Here is a 14,767-nt window from a genome sequence, read left to right as displayed (position 1 = left end):
CATGTGAGGGAACTCCCTCCACCAGGGCAGATTGGCACGTTTTCTGCAGCTAATAGTCTTAAAAAGCTGCCTAGAGCAATGAGAGGCTGGGGATTTTCCTAAAGTGTCTTGAACCTGGATCTTCCTGGCCCTCTAGCCTCTGGCTGTGTTGCCACATGCTTCAGGCCATCTGTGATGCTCCACCCCACCCCCCAATTGAGCTGGTCCAGGGCTTCTCCAAAAGAGGTGTCCACAGAGCAGGAGGTTGGCAGAGGCAGCTTCCATTGTTTCAAGCCAAAAACCCATTATAAGAAGGTGGTGTTCCATTATCTGTGGGTCTACCTTGGGCACTCTGTTCTGGAAAGGCCCTATGCTGACCACACTTTCTCCCTGTGCCAGGAATCCCATGGGGCGCACGGGATTACGAGGCAGAGGGAGCCTCTGCTGTTTCGGACCGAACCATGCCCTGCACCCTGTTATCACACGGTGAGTAGCCTTATGGTGGCTGGCATCCTTTCTATGGTGCTAGGAACATAATTACCAACTTCTTTTATTCTGTACTTCAAAGGAAGTCTGAGGAGAATGGAGAGACCCCCATTAGTAAACTTCCTGAATTCTTTCCAGGTTTGGTGGTTGGGAGTAAACTGGGATATTGGGGTGATCCAGCGTAAGCATCTCTCCTCTCTTACAGCTGGCGGCGGAATCAAGATGGTGCCATTTGTAGAAAAAGCATAAAGAAGATGCTGGAAATCTTGGTCGTCAAGCATGCCCTGTCAGAACACTGGGCTTTGCCGGGGGTATGTGGCCATTGGCCAGTTGGTCGATGTCAATGCCCCTTCCTTCCTTCCTTCCTTCCTTCTTTCCTTCCTTCCATCCTTCCTTCCTTCCTTCCTTCCTTCCTTCCTTCCTTCCTTCCTTCCTTCCTTCCTTCCTTCCTTCCTTCCTTCCTTCCTTCAGTTTTTCATCCATTCACTCATTCATTTCACAAATATGTGTTGAATGCTCACTAGGCAAAAAGACCTATGTGAAAGGTGAGGGATCAATACTTCATTAGTATTAGTGGCAGAGTGATTTCTTCACAGATCTGTGACTTAATTGGTGTGGGATGTGGCCTCTCTGCAAGGGTAGAGGACAGTGCTTGTATGCCTCAGGTAGGTTGTCTTTGTGAGTGGCCATGGCCCAAATGTCCATGTCCCTGTGGTCAGCCAGGGGGTGATTCTTTCTGGTCCTCAGCTGGCAGACAGCTATGGTCTGTAACTGGGCCCATTCTCAAAGCCCTTCCATTGTTACAGCCTCCATTGGGATGTCTTTGAAGATCCTGGGTCTTCCCAAGTCTTGGTGAGGAATTGAAATAGAACTTTAATGGGGGGTAGGGAATAAAGCACTTCTTCTTCTCTGGGACCTTATGGGAGGGGAGAGTGAATGTGGGGCCTCATCTTATCCCCTTCTCATCTTCGTGGATGTCACAAATCAGCTTCCAGGTCATTCTTCTGGCATTTTTGATGGACGTAGGACCTAGCTCACAGTCTTTTTTACCCATCTTCTTGCCATTGGTCTTGGAGATTGCAGAATTTATTTGGATGGTCCCTTATAATCACCTGGCCTCCTAATCCCCAAATTTGAATGGCCTCCTCCATTCTCCTTCAGCCCCTAATGGCATGGTCACCCTTTGGACTGCCCTGCCTCTAAGAAATATAGCACTTTCAAGAGTGAGCACTTGAATCTTTCTCTCTGACCTTGGCCCCCGATCTTCTGCCTGCTTCTGTGTGCTCACACTTCCCACATCTTGCTCTTCATCCTTCGTAGGAGCTCAGGACTCTCAGGACCTGATTATCCCAGCCCATTTTCCTCTCTCTGACTATGTTAGTCTCCATTCCTTGCCTTGGTATTGTAGTAGCACAGCTCGAGAGCTGGAAGGACCTTTGAGGTCATCTAGCCCAACCCCCTTATTTTACAAATGAGGAAACTGAGGCCACAGAGGTGAAGAGACTTGCCCAAGGTCATGCTGGTACTAAGTTGCAGGGCCAGTATTTGAATGCAGGTCCTCTCGACTCCAAATCTCATGCTTTCTCCACTGTGCGATGTAATGTTTTACTCACCACTTTTCCATAGACCTTGTTCTGGGCCCTTCTGCCATTTCTTACTTGTAAAGCCTCGTTTCTGGCTAACGACCACCTCTGAGGTCTCTGCTCCTGTTGCAGGGCTGCTTCAAAAGGCAAGGCTTCCCTGACTATAGAAGGAAGTGGCTGCCCCAGGAGGTGGTAGGCTCTTTGTCACTGGGGATTGGATGATAACCTGTTGGGTGGCTGCCCCAGGAGGTGGCAGCCTCTTTGTCACATGGATCTGGGTGGTCACTTGTTGGGTGGCTATCTCAGGAGGTGGTGGGCTCTTTGTCACTGGGGTCTGTGTGGTCACCTGTTGGGTGGCTATCCCAGGAGGTGGTAGATTCTTCATCACTGGGGATTGGATGGTTACCTATTGGGTGGCTGTCCCAAGAGGTGGTGGGCTCTTTGTTGCTGGGGTCTGGGTAGTCATTTGTCAGGTGGCTGCTCTCTCTCTCCAGGTCCTGAACCTCACACTACTTGTCAAATATATTGTGGGAATTCTTGGACAGGTAGAGGCTGGACTAGATGCTTCTGAGGTCCCTTCTATCTGAGGTTCTAAATTCTTAGTCTGACCCTGAATTTGCCTGTGATTTGGTGCATTGCAGCTGCCCTAGAGGGGACTAGGCTGCCTTGGACAATCTCCCTGCAGTCTGGGTGACTGCGTCCTAAGAATGTTGCCAAAGAGAGTCAAGTCTTGGGCAAGAATTCAACAAAATGGCCTCTGCGACTCCTGCCAAGTCCAGTTCTATGATCCTGGGTTCAAGAAGAAAAGGTCCAGCAGAGTTCTGGGTTCCAGTCTTAGCTCTGACATTTACCAGCTGTGTGACTGTGGGCAAACCTTTTGCTTCTCTGACCCCTGGTTTGTTCCTCTGTAAGACAGGGATGCTGGAAGAAAGCTGTTCAGTTAGCTGTAAAGCCCCCTTGGTCATGGACTGAGATGGGCCAGCTGCATGTAATTTTCCCTTTCTTTCCAGGGATCCCTGGAACCTGGTGAGATGCTGCCCCGAAAACTGAAGAGGATCCTGAGCCAGGAATTCTGGCAGTACTTTGAGACACTGCTGAAGCAAGGTGCTGAGGTAGGGTGGCCTTGTGGGTCCCTGCTTTAGTGGGTAGGAGGTGGTGGTCTGGGAAGGCTCATAGACAGGGCTGGTTGGGAGGGTGTAGAGACTACCAGAGAGACATCATCATGGGGGATGAGGAAAGTCCTGGGGAGGGGGAAAGCAGGAAGGTCAGCCTGGCTAGACTCAGAGTGGAGGGAAAGTGGAAGGTTGGAGAGGGGCATGATGAGCAGGATAAGGAATTGGGGCTTTATTAAGATGACAGTGGGGAGCCACGGAAGTATATGAGCCCCAGGCTTTTAGTGAGATAAGAGGAAGGTTAATTTTGCCGAGCTGTGGAACACGGATTAGAGAAGAGGGAATTAGAGGTGGGCAAACCGGTGAGGAGATGACAAGGCAGGTGGTGGCCCTGGGCCACTGGGTGCAAATGGAGCTAGGAAGAAGTCCCGTGGCCCTCACAGCCCCCAACACACAGTGGATGCTTCACCAAAACTGTCGATCCCCTTCCCCTGCTCTGCCTCCCCAGGTCTATAAAGGCTATGTCGATGACCCGAGGAACACAGATAATGCCTGGATAGAAACCATTGCCATCAGTGTTCACTTCAAGGACCAGAATGACTTGGAACTGAAGCGGCTGAATTCTGTAAGTGCCTTTTGATGCCTTCTCCACTCCCCCAAAGGTCTGTGAAAACATCACCAGGGTGTGATCTGGCCGATGAAGCTGAGTCTCGCTGGTAAAGCTCTTGGAGGCTTTGCTTCTCCCAGCAAGAGCAGCACGGTCTGAGTCCTGCCTGGTGGGGGAACAGTCTCTTTCCTCAAAACCTTTTGGTGGTGTGAGGATTGAGATTCTCACTCTACAGATGAAGAAACTGAGGCTCAGGGTCCCAGGTCCCCTAGAGACTAAATGGCAGAATTAAGAGATGGAAATGACTACTAATTTATGGCAGATGATGGGGAGGGCTTGGGTGCCCACATGCCACTGCTCCCAGCATGGGCACCAAGAAAGGCGAAGGCATTGCTGTCTTGACAGATAGAGGTCATTTGGACCTCACAGGTCTCACTGAGATTTGATGGGATGAGATCCATGACTGGCATGTGGTGGAAGGGTGGCGGACACCCCCTTGTATTCCAAAGACAGCCTCATATGATGGCCCCACAGTGGGGATGCCAGCATGCGGGTGTGACTTGGAGAAGGAGGACACTGAAGCGGTGGGTGGCAGATGTGTCCAATGGGTGGCTTGGCCAAAGAAGAGGATAGATGATGAGCTGCAGACAGAGATCACAGGCAGAGGCTTGGTGATGTCAGGGATGTCTGGGCGGGACAATACAGCAGTTCTTGGCTTGGTGCTGCAAGCACCTCTGAGCTGCCTTAACGATGATTCATTCTCTAAAAGGCAGAGGGGACTGCTTTCTTTAACAAATCTGGTTTGTCAATCAGCAAACATTCATTAAGTGCCTACTATGTTCCAGGCTTTGTGCTAGGCACTAGGAATACCGAGATAAAAAGGAACAGTCCCTGCCCTGAGGGAGTGAGGAGAGGAGACAGCCTATACCTTGCAGTTAGGTACAAAGTAGATGCAAGGTGACAGGAGGAGGGGTGCAGGCAGCTGGGGAAGGCTACATGTGGAGGGCGGTGCTGAGCTGGGTCCTGAAGCAAGCCAGGGATTATGAGAGAAGGCACAGGCCTTCCAGGCATGGGGGATGTGCCCTGCAAAGTCATGGAGAGGAGGCAGAGGGTCCTAGGTGAGGACACCAAGGAAGACCTGCTCAGTGAAGGAGCGCACTCCCTCTGGGAATTTCTGATGCAGGACAGGGAAGCATAGTGTGTCCTGCACTGTAGCAGGTGGAGGAGCTAGTTTGAAATGGATCAAGGAAAGGCAGGTAGCATCCCATGGACAAAACTGTACAGTGAAAGTTGACTCGGGAGGACTGGGACACTGAGGAGAGGGATTCGGGTGATAAGCAGCTGCCTCCTTTTTTTTCCAGCATCTCCAAGTCTGCGACCCAGAGGTCTCCATCCGATGGCAGGTGGTTGACAAGCGGATCCCACTCTATGCAAATCACAAGGAGATCCTTCAGAAAGCCTCCGCCCTGTTTGGTGCCTATTACTAAGGCTGGACCAACACTCCAGGTGCCCTGGCACTGGAGGACAGCAAAGGGTTGGGCTTTCATTGGCCAGAAATGAGCCGTCTGGTCCAATGATCTCCACACCTGCCATGATGAGAAAGATGTTCATTCTGTCACTCAGCCCCTGTGGACTCACCCCTATTCTCACAGAGGTGGGACTGAGACTCCTGGGGTGCAGGGTGCCAACCTGGGCCAGACGCCAGCAGAAATGTTGGAATCCATCTCAGAGGGCTGGTCTTGACCTCTTCCATGCCATACTCTGTCTCCTTGCAATCTGGACTGGCAATCAGACTGCCCAGGAGGCATTGATGGTAGTGCTGGGGTGTGGGGAAGGGGAGCAGTCTTAAGACCCAGGCCTGGGGTGAAGGACAGGGAGGGCCAAGGGCTTGTCTTCTCTGCAGAAATTAAGCTAATGTCCTCAGGGGAGGTGCACACCCTTTCTTCACCATCTCCAGTCCCCAGGGAGAAGCTAACCTGAGAGACTCACTGGTTTCCAGCCTGTGCCACCCTTCTGTTCTTTTCCATAGCATCTTCCCTGCCCCTGCCCAGGGCCCTCCAACTAGGAGGCTCCATGTTCTCATGAGATTGTCCCCAGAGCCTCTGTCTGTAGCTGGAACTTAGCATGGATCTAACACCTCCAGGCACCCCCCGGGGAGTCTTAGGCCTGTGGTCTGGGGACATTCCCTATCCACAGCAGGTGCCAAACTGTCATAAGCAAGGAGTGTCCCAGGGTGGGCTGGTCCCTATGAGAGAGGCCAGATCCTGAGGGCCCTAATGAAGCCTCCTCAGAGTTTCTTTTTGTCCTCTCATGAGACCTGCCATGGTCAAGTGATTCTGAGGATGGGGGACCTGGTAACAGACATGATATTAAACCTGCTCACTGGTTCCTCCTCACACGCTGCTGCCCTGTTCTATTTGGGTTGACCTGTAGATGCTGATCAGGATAAACATGGGTTCGAATTGGGGGCAAGGGTGTCCTTGAACTTCTGTGGACTCAGTTTCCCTGACGTGGCAGAAGGCAGGAGAGCCAGGGGCTACCTGGCTGCAGCTCATCGTCCCTCAGGCTGAGCCACTCACAAGACCCTTCCTTCTAATCCCCAAGTTCATCCCACAGCACCAACCCACATGCCTGCCTGATGTGACTCAGAAGGGACAGATCTGTGGCATTCTGACCCCTAGGGCCATGCACAACTCTGCCTGGAGCTTTTCTCTGGAACCCCTTTCTCTGCAAGACTCCATGCCTGGTCTGACATTTTTTCTCCCCCACCTCCCAAAGCTGACTAGGTTTAAATCAGGGAATCCCTGACTCTCATCTCATTCCTGCCATGCTGCCCATGATCCAGCATCATTCCTGGAACATTCCCCATTTCTCATTGTTGACCCACATTCCAGCTCTGAGACCTCTTACTGGCCTGCCATGGCCCCCTCAGACCTGGTGTGTTCCCTCTCTTCCTTGGTGGATGCTAACAGCCAGGGTCTCATTGTTAGTCTATGGGTGTTAGGTGGGAAGACCATAACCACAGCAGCCATGTGGACAACTGACAACTGGTGGCCACTTGCCTTCTGAGGAACATCTCTGAACTTCGATGGATTAGTCGTGGGGTGACTCTGCAGTGGGGGATGCAGGGAGACGAAGCGAACATGAGAGCTGGCCCAAAGGGGAGTGTGCTGCCCTGGTAGGTGGGGGGCTCCCCATTCCCAGAGGATGGATAGTCCTTTGTAAGGAATGCAGAGGTCTCATCCAGCTCTGAGCTGGGTCCTGTGGACATGGAAAGTGAAGACTGATTTTCAGAATGTAGCTTTGATATTTGTGAATTATTTGGAGCTGGGGAGTGAATTGCTTCTATATAGGAAAACTTGAAGAAAGATGGCATAATGTTTTGTAAGTCGATTCACATCTCACTGGCTCTGGCCATGGGGCTCCATCAGTCTGCCCCCTGCCCTGGCCACTAGGGACTCTGTGTTGTCATTTCACAAGGCATTCTGTCTAAGGATGCCTCAGAGTCCCCTCCAGCTAAGATCACATGGCTCTAAGTTGTGAGCAGTGCTAGGAAGAAGATGAACATGTTGAATTTGAGCAGTCTTGGGAGTCCAAAGGAGCAAGGACAGGGGCTCATAGGACCTCTCCCAACTGTGGGGGACACAGACCCTTCTGCCAAGCCTCCCAAATCACCCCCAGAGCTCTCCCTAGGAACTTCCTCAGTTTACTCATTCCTTTGCTTTAGGCCTGCTTCCTGACCTGGTCCTCGTCTTTCTTCTACCACTGTCCTGGAGTGCCATGACTTAAATCCTTGTTATTATTATCTATTACTATCATTAGAAAGCCAGAGCTGGAAGGGACCTTGAAGACATCTGTGACCAAGGCTCATAGATCTGTAGCTGGAAGGGACCTTGGAGGCCATCCTTTTATGGAAGAGGAAACAGGCCCAGAGAGACAAAGTGACCTCCCATGGGTCACATAGCCAGCATCTGAGGAGAGATTCAAACTCAGGTCTTCCTGACATGAAGTCCAGGGCCTGCCCTCTACACCATGCAGCCTCTGGTTGATCCAGGCCAGGGCCCCTTAACCCTTTTGGTTCTTCTGCTGAAGCCCATGGAACCCTTCTTAGAATCATGTTTTAAAATGCATAAAATAAAATACACAAAATGGGATTATAAAGGAAACCAGGTATATTGAAATGCAGTCATAAAAATGTAGAATGTGTAAATGTATAGAAATAGAAAACCCAGTTCAAGCTCCAGATTAGGAACCCCCAATCCAGCCCACTGCCCTCCCCCTTTCACAGAGGGGCTCTGGGGTGGGGAGGGGGCAAGCATCATGGTAGTGGTAGTACCAGGGTTGGTGGGAGAGCCCAGGGCTCCTGACTTCCAGCCCAAGGCTCTTGTCATGTCCTTTCCAGATCTGAAAATCCTTATCCATATTTCCTGATTTGATTTTCTAAACGGTTCCAGTGCCATATTTGTGATCCCAAGATCTCTGCCCCTTCCTCCAAACTTCTAATTTTAATTCAACAAATTAGGTGCTTGTAAAATTTCAGTGCCTGGAATTTTCACTGTTAGAGATTCATTATTTCAGCTAAAGTATTAAAGCCCTCTATTACACTTTAAAGGGGTGGCAAGGTGGCCCAGGGGATAGAGCACCAGGACCGGAGTCAGGAAGCCTCATTTTCCTGATTGTAAATCTGACCTCAGACACTTAGAAGCTGTGTGACCCTGGGCAAGTCACTTCACCCTGTTTGTCTCAGTTTCCTCATCTGTGAAATGAGCTGGAAAAGGGAATGGCGAACCCTTCCTTTATTTTTCCCAGTATAGCCCCAAATGGGGTCATAGAGTCGGACATGGCTGAAAATGACTGAGCTGACTGCACTTCAAATGTGCAGGAATAACAGGTCAAATAAGCTATGTATGCTTGGCTGCTCACACCATAGCAGGAAACAGATTGATTGAAGAATCACAAGGCAGCTTCTCTGAGGGAGGAAGACTCAGAACAGGTGAGTGGGGTTGGAGGCTCAGGAAGGTGGCCTAGCATGGCACCCCAGTTAGGAGCTCTGAGCAGTGAAGGGTGGAGAGATGGGAAGCTGCCAGCCCCATGTTCCTGGAGATCCTGGAGGACCACAGGCCCTTCTTTCGCCTCAATCTTATCTCCCCTCGGGAGTTACATGCCTTCCAGTTTGGGGAACAAACAGTGCTCAGGAGGCCACATGGGCTAGGTTCCCATGCCCAGGGGACACATTCTCCTAGGAAAGTGTAGGACCCGTGTCTCCAGGACTGAGAATGGTGGCTGCCAGACCTCTGGCCTCCTCAGTCTAGGCCAAGGCCAGCTCCCTTCACCAGAGAGGCTTTCATGTGCTCGGCTGGAGACTTGCAGCTCAGACTTGGCTTGGCTTTGTGTGGCTTGCATTCCCATCATCTTCATTACCTCCCTATGGAATCTAAATAAAGACATTTATCAGCAAGGCTAGAGGGCCTGGCCTAACATGGCGCCTACCTGTGTTCAGGGCAAACAGACGGGCTGACCACTTCAGCACCTCGGCCAGCGCCAAAGCCTGTGCTTTCCCTGGGAGCACATCCAGGCACAGCAGAGTGTCTTAGCTAAAGCTAATGGCCAGCATCCCACTTCCAGCAGGGACCCACGCTCAGGTCACTCCTCCGCCCCACCCCAGCAGGACTATATTTTGTATGTAGACAGTGTGTGCATGCCATCTCTGGCAGTTGGATTGTAAGCACCTTGAGGGCAGAGACTATCTTGTCATTGTCTTGGTATTCCCAGTGTCCAGCCCAGGGCATGGCATAAAGCAAGGGCTTAATGAGTCCTCATTGGTTGGTAGATTTATTGGATTGTAGATCCTAGAAAGGAAGGAGGCTTGAACCCTGACAGCTCCTTGTCTTAGTTAGTTCCCTGATTGGCTGGTCAGTCAGTTTGTTGGCTAGCTGGCCTGTCCATTGGTCAGTATGTGGGCCAATCAACTGGTTGCTCAATTTGCATGTTGGATTGTCAGTCTATGTTTTGGTCTATTGGCCAGAACATATGCAGTAAGAGTTTAATAAGTGCTTGCTGACTGAGCACCTGCTGGATGCCCAATGCTGGACTAGGTCCTGGAGGTGAGGTGGGGAATATAAAAGGGGAAAGTGTGGCTCCTGGCCTTGAGGAAATGATGATCCCCCGGTGGAGGCCAGGCATAGACACAGGCACCCAGAAGTCCCTGGAGCTGGAAGGGACAGGATTTAAGGACTCTGACTTGGTTGTCAAGTCATCTCCACTTGGGTAACAAAAATAACAGGTTGAGTTAGGCCTGAACAGGATGTGGGACCTCCCAGGGCCAAGTGCTCAACAGGCCTATCCCAGAGGAGTTTCTGTGAGACTCTCAGTACCTGTCCTGCCCCTGCCCCACCCCACTTTGGGGCTGGGTCTGCACTTGCTTTTTCTTCTTCACTCTCATTTCCTTTCCCTCCTGCTGTCACCCGGTAGCCATTGCCCCACAAGCCTAGGCCTCCCTAGGCCTCCTCCTGTGCTTTCCTTTCATGGCTACTGCTCAACCTGGAGTTGGAAAAGTGACAGCCTGTTGTTGGTGACACCATGGGAGGCAATAGCAGCATGCTGCCCCCAGAGCTGTGTGACTCCAGGCAAGTCATGCAACCTCTCTGGGCCTTTGTTTCCTTGCCTGAAAAATGAGGGGCTGGACAGAGAGATCTGGCCAGAGGGCTGCTCTGAGTGGGGCTAAATGACATCTCCTCCTCCTCCCCCATTTGGGTGTGAGCTTCCTTTAAGGAGAGATTATTTTATCAACCCTCTTTGAATCCCCAGTGCCTCAAACAGGGCCTGATCCATAGTAGGCACTTGACAAATGCTTGTTAATTGACTGACCCACAAGGGAGGGGCACCCTAGCTAGGCTGGCACTAGAAAATGGTGGTCCGAAGTGTGTGTGTGTGTGTGTGTGTGTGTGTGTGTGTGTGTTCTATATTAAAGAGGTTAGACCCAATTAGCTACAAAAAAGCTGCTCCTTCAGTTAGTGACTCATCACTACATCCTCTCCTGAGACCCATTGTTTTAGACAGATCTAAGTGTGTGTGTATGTCTGTGTGTGTGTGTGTGAGAGAGAGAGAGAGAGGTGGGGTGGGGCAGGGAGGAAGGGGGAGGGAAGGAGAAAGAGACAGAGACTGAGAGAGTAAGTCACCATGCCTCCCACATCCTGTTAGGTAACAGGAGAGGAGCACCCTAACCAGGCTAGCACTGGGAGAGGACAGAGGCAACCATAGGAAAGGGGCAGGTGGGCAGGTTTGTATAAACTGATGTTAAGTGAAATATTAGAACCAACGAGCTAATCAATGAGATGTTGTCCATTGAGCACATCCTGGGTTCCAGGCAGCCAAACAATCATCACAATGAAAAGGAAAAGAATGTTGAAAGGCTTTCCAAAATCTGCTTTCTGTCCTGGTCAGTCATGGCTCCAGGAGCTTGATTATGAAGTCCCTGTGCCTGCCTCCTTCCTGGTGAGCAACAGCAGACTCAAGGCACAGGATGAGACATGCAAGTTCAGATGTATCTTATGTGTGAATGTGTTTCACTCTACTCCCCTGTGACAGAGGAGGATGGGGAGAGGGTTTGGGGCAGGAGCTGGTGATGAGAAGCCAGAGGAAAGAATAAGACATTTTAGAAACATACAAAAGGAAGATCAGAAAGGGAGCCCAACCAAGGGGCACCAGCACAAAGGGCGATTCTATCACTGCTTTGTTAGGTTTCCTAAGTACTGAAAAGAAGCCAAATGGCAGATCTGAAGTTGATGCATTTTTACAGTCTTCTTTTAATCTTTTTTACATCTTGAGATGTTGGTGTTCACTGGTGATCATTAAGTTCACAATAAAAAGAGATTAACAATGAAATAGAGACTAGAGTGTCAGGCTCAGTCAGGAAGTGGAATCCTGGCTCAGTCGTTTGCTTTCTGCATGACCTTGGGCCAGTCACTTCCCTCCCTGAGCAGGAGGAGAACAAGATCAAGGCATTAGGAGACAGAGTTTGGAAAGGGCTTTGGGAACCTTAAAGTCCAGCCCTTGTCACCTCTTTCTCTTATGTTTCTGTCTCTGTGGGCTATACACTCGGGGAATAAGAGACACTGAAGACACACTTCTTCCCCACAAAGAACTTAACATTCACTTGTGAGCTGGGCTATCAAAATGAGAAGACTAAGAAATTTCTCTCCCACCAAGAACCCTTTTTGCAAGTTGATAGCGAATCAGCAAATTGGTGATGATGATCCAAGATGGGAGTGGGTAATGTTGGAGGGCAGCAGGGGGAGGGTGCCAACAGTGCACAGAGCGCTGGGCCTGAAGTCTTCCTGAGTTCAAATCCAGCCTCAGACTCTTACCAGCTGTGTGACCCTGGGCAAGCGACTTAACCCTGTTTGCCTCAGTTTCCTCATCTGTCAAATGAGCTGGAGCAGGAAATGGCAAACCGCTCTAGTATCTCTGCCAAGAAAACTCTGAATGGGGTCATGCAAAGTTGGACATGACTGAAAATGACTGAACACAACTGAACAATAACAATGTTGGAGGAGTGGTAGAAGGCCAGGCACATGAACACACTCTTGGTAAAGCTGTGAATTGGTCCAACTATGCTGGAAAGCAATTTGAAATTATTTGAAGAAAGTGAATAGAATGTCCATACCATTTGACCACACCTGGGAACATATCCAACCAAGGAGGTGAAAGACAAAAGAAAGGCACCATATGTAGCAAAATACTCGTTATCAGTACTTTCTGTGGTAACAAAGAGCTGGAAACAAAGTAGATGCCCATGGATTGGGCACTGGCTGAACAGGTTGTGGCACACAAAGGTAATGACATATTACTGTAATGTAAGAATGAATGGACAGGGTGGCTACAGAGAATCATAAAAAGACTTGTATGGATGGATTCAAAGTGAGGTCAGTGGAGCCAATGACTGCAAGGTTCCAGGGAGCACTCTGGAAAGGGGATGGGAAAGGGAGATCCTCCTCCATCTTGTTTGAGATCTTTTTAGACTCACAGCTACTCTCCAATGAACTTAGACTTGTTTCTTCAACAAATGTTACTTGTCTTTCATTCTTGAAGGACCAAAATGACATCACTATGTTACAATGTGTCAGACTGTGGCTGATCAGACCAATAAAAGCTCAGCAGGCTCTACCACAGGTCAGGCACGAATAGTCCATGTGAACATTTGAAGTAGAGATGGCTCTCTATTTGTGAGTCTCAAATTTCTTTTGAGCTACTGCGATTCTGCATCACTCACAGAGCTTTGCACTTCCTTTGATGCAGGAATGCCATGCTGGCACACATGCCAGTGTCTCCCATGTCTCACAATGGATTTCAAAGTTCTTCAGAGAGACCTTGAGAGTGTGCTTCTTCTTACTACCATGTGAATGCTAATGTGGTTCTCCATAAAATAGTCTTTTAGGCAAACATACATTTGGCATTTGAACAACGTGGCCAACCGATTGGAGTTATGCTCTCTGAAGCAGAGTTTGAATGCTTGGCAGTTCAGTTCAAGAAAGGACCTCAGTGTCTGGTACCTTATCCTGCCAGGTGATCTTCAGAATCTTCCTAAGACAATTTAAATGGAAGCGACTCAGTTTCCTGGAATGGTGCTGGTAGACTGTCCAGGTTTTATAGGCATAAAACAATGAGGTCAGCACAATGGCTCTGTAGACCTTCAGTTTGGCAGACAGTCTAATACCTCTTCTCTCCACACTTTCCTTTTGAGCCTCCCAAATACTGAACTAGCTCTGGCAATGTGTTAATCAGTCTCATTATCTATGTGGATGTCCCTGGAAGGTATACTGCCGAGGTAAGTGAACTTAACAACAGCATTCAAAATTTTCCATTTGCTGTAAGCAATGGCTCCACATATGGATGATGTGGGGCTGGTTGAGGGAGAACCTGTGTTTTCTTGGGATTAATATTTAGGTCAAAATTAGCACAAGCAGAGAATTGATCCATACTTTGTCACATCTCAGCTTCGGAGACTGCATTGAGTGCATAATCATCTGTGAACGAAAACCCATGCACCAACTCTCCCTCCACTTTAGTCTTGGCTTGTAGCCTTTCAAGTCAAATAATTTATGGTCTTCAACAAATAAACAGATGCTGAGAAGGTGTCCATGAGAACAGAGCTTCCATAAGAATGCCGGGACTGACACAATATCTGTTTTGCTTTGTTGCCAGCCCAGTATGGGTCAGACAGATAGTGAGTAATGATAATTATGGCTAATGTTCACTATGTGTCAGGAACTGTGCTAAGTGCCTAACAATTATCATCTCATTTGGTCCTCATAAGAACACTGGGAGGGAGGTGTTATTCTTATTATTCCCATTTTACAGATGAGGAAATTGAGGCAAAAGGAGAGGAAGAAGAGGTGAAGTGACAGCTAGTAAGTGTCTGAAGATGGATTTGAACTCAGGTCTCCCTAATGCCAGACCCGGCTCTCTACCTACTGTGCCACCTAGCTGCCTCATGGAGGGATGTGCTGCCAGCCTAGAGGCTGGTACCAGGTAGAGTTCTGCAGGCCAGAGAGAATTCTCAAGGTGGCTACAGACATTGGGACCCTAACCTGTGGCTGGTTTCCCCTTGTCCAGATGGGCTTTCCTCCAAACCCTTGCTCATTGTGCTGTTGGGACAGGGTAGCACACAGTAAAGCTGGGGAATGAGGGGGTGGTGACCTAGATCTTCCCACATGACCCTAATAAAGAAAGTCATCACAAAGCTCAGTGCCATCCATGCCCAAGCAGCCCCCGCCCAGTGCTGGCACTGCCCTGTGAATGGTGGGAGGTGTGTCCTCACCAAGCACATCACCTGATTTCTCTTGCCCCAAGCTCTCAGGAGTCTGACAGAGTGGAGGATGAGATTACAATGGAGAGGGTTTTTTTCTGCTTTAGGGGTTTGGATTTGAAAGGTAGGTAGAAGGCTATCCATCTCTACCCACTTCTTCCAGTAACAATGAGACCACTTGTACCATAATGTG

The 14,767-nt window shown here is 49.6% G+C and overlaps 1 protein-coding gene across 1 annotated transcript in view; it reads left to right on the top strand.

Annotated features, from left to right (window-relative positions):
* Positions 1-6,163, top strand: part of TRPM2 (transient receptor potential cation channel subfamily M member 2) — a 45,150-nt gene extending 38,987 nt beyond the window's left edge. Inside the window, exons 28-32 of the mRNA XM_036769327.1 lie at positions 379-465; positions 671-776; positions 3,059-3,160; positions 3,669-3,785; positions 5,129-6,163. Of these exons, the coding sequence (XP_036625222.1) occupies positions 379-465; positions 671-776; positions 3,059-3,160; positions 3,669-3,785; positions 5,129-5,254 (538 nt within the window). The 3' untranslated portion in view covers positions 5,255-6,163. The remainder of the gene's footprint in view (positions 1-378; positions 466-670; positions 777-3,058; positions 3,161-3,668; positions 3,786-5,128) is intronic.
* The last annotated feature ends 8,604 nt before the right edge of the window (positions 6,164-14,767 follow it).

This window comes from Trichosurus vulpecula, chromosome 7 (assembly GCF_011100635.1).
Source record: "Trichosurus vulpecula isolate mTriVul1 chromosome 7, mTriVul1.pri, whole genome shotgun sequence".
NCBI classification, from domain to species: domain Eukaryota; kingdom Metazoa; phylum Chordata; class Mammalia; order Diprotodontia; family Phalangeridae; genus Trichosurus; species Trichosurus vulpecula.
Note: the sequence above shows the minus strand (reverse complement) of the source record. Positions and strands in the feature narration are given on the sequence as shown.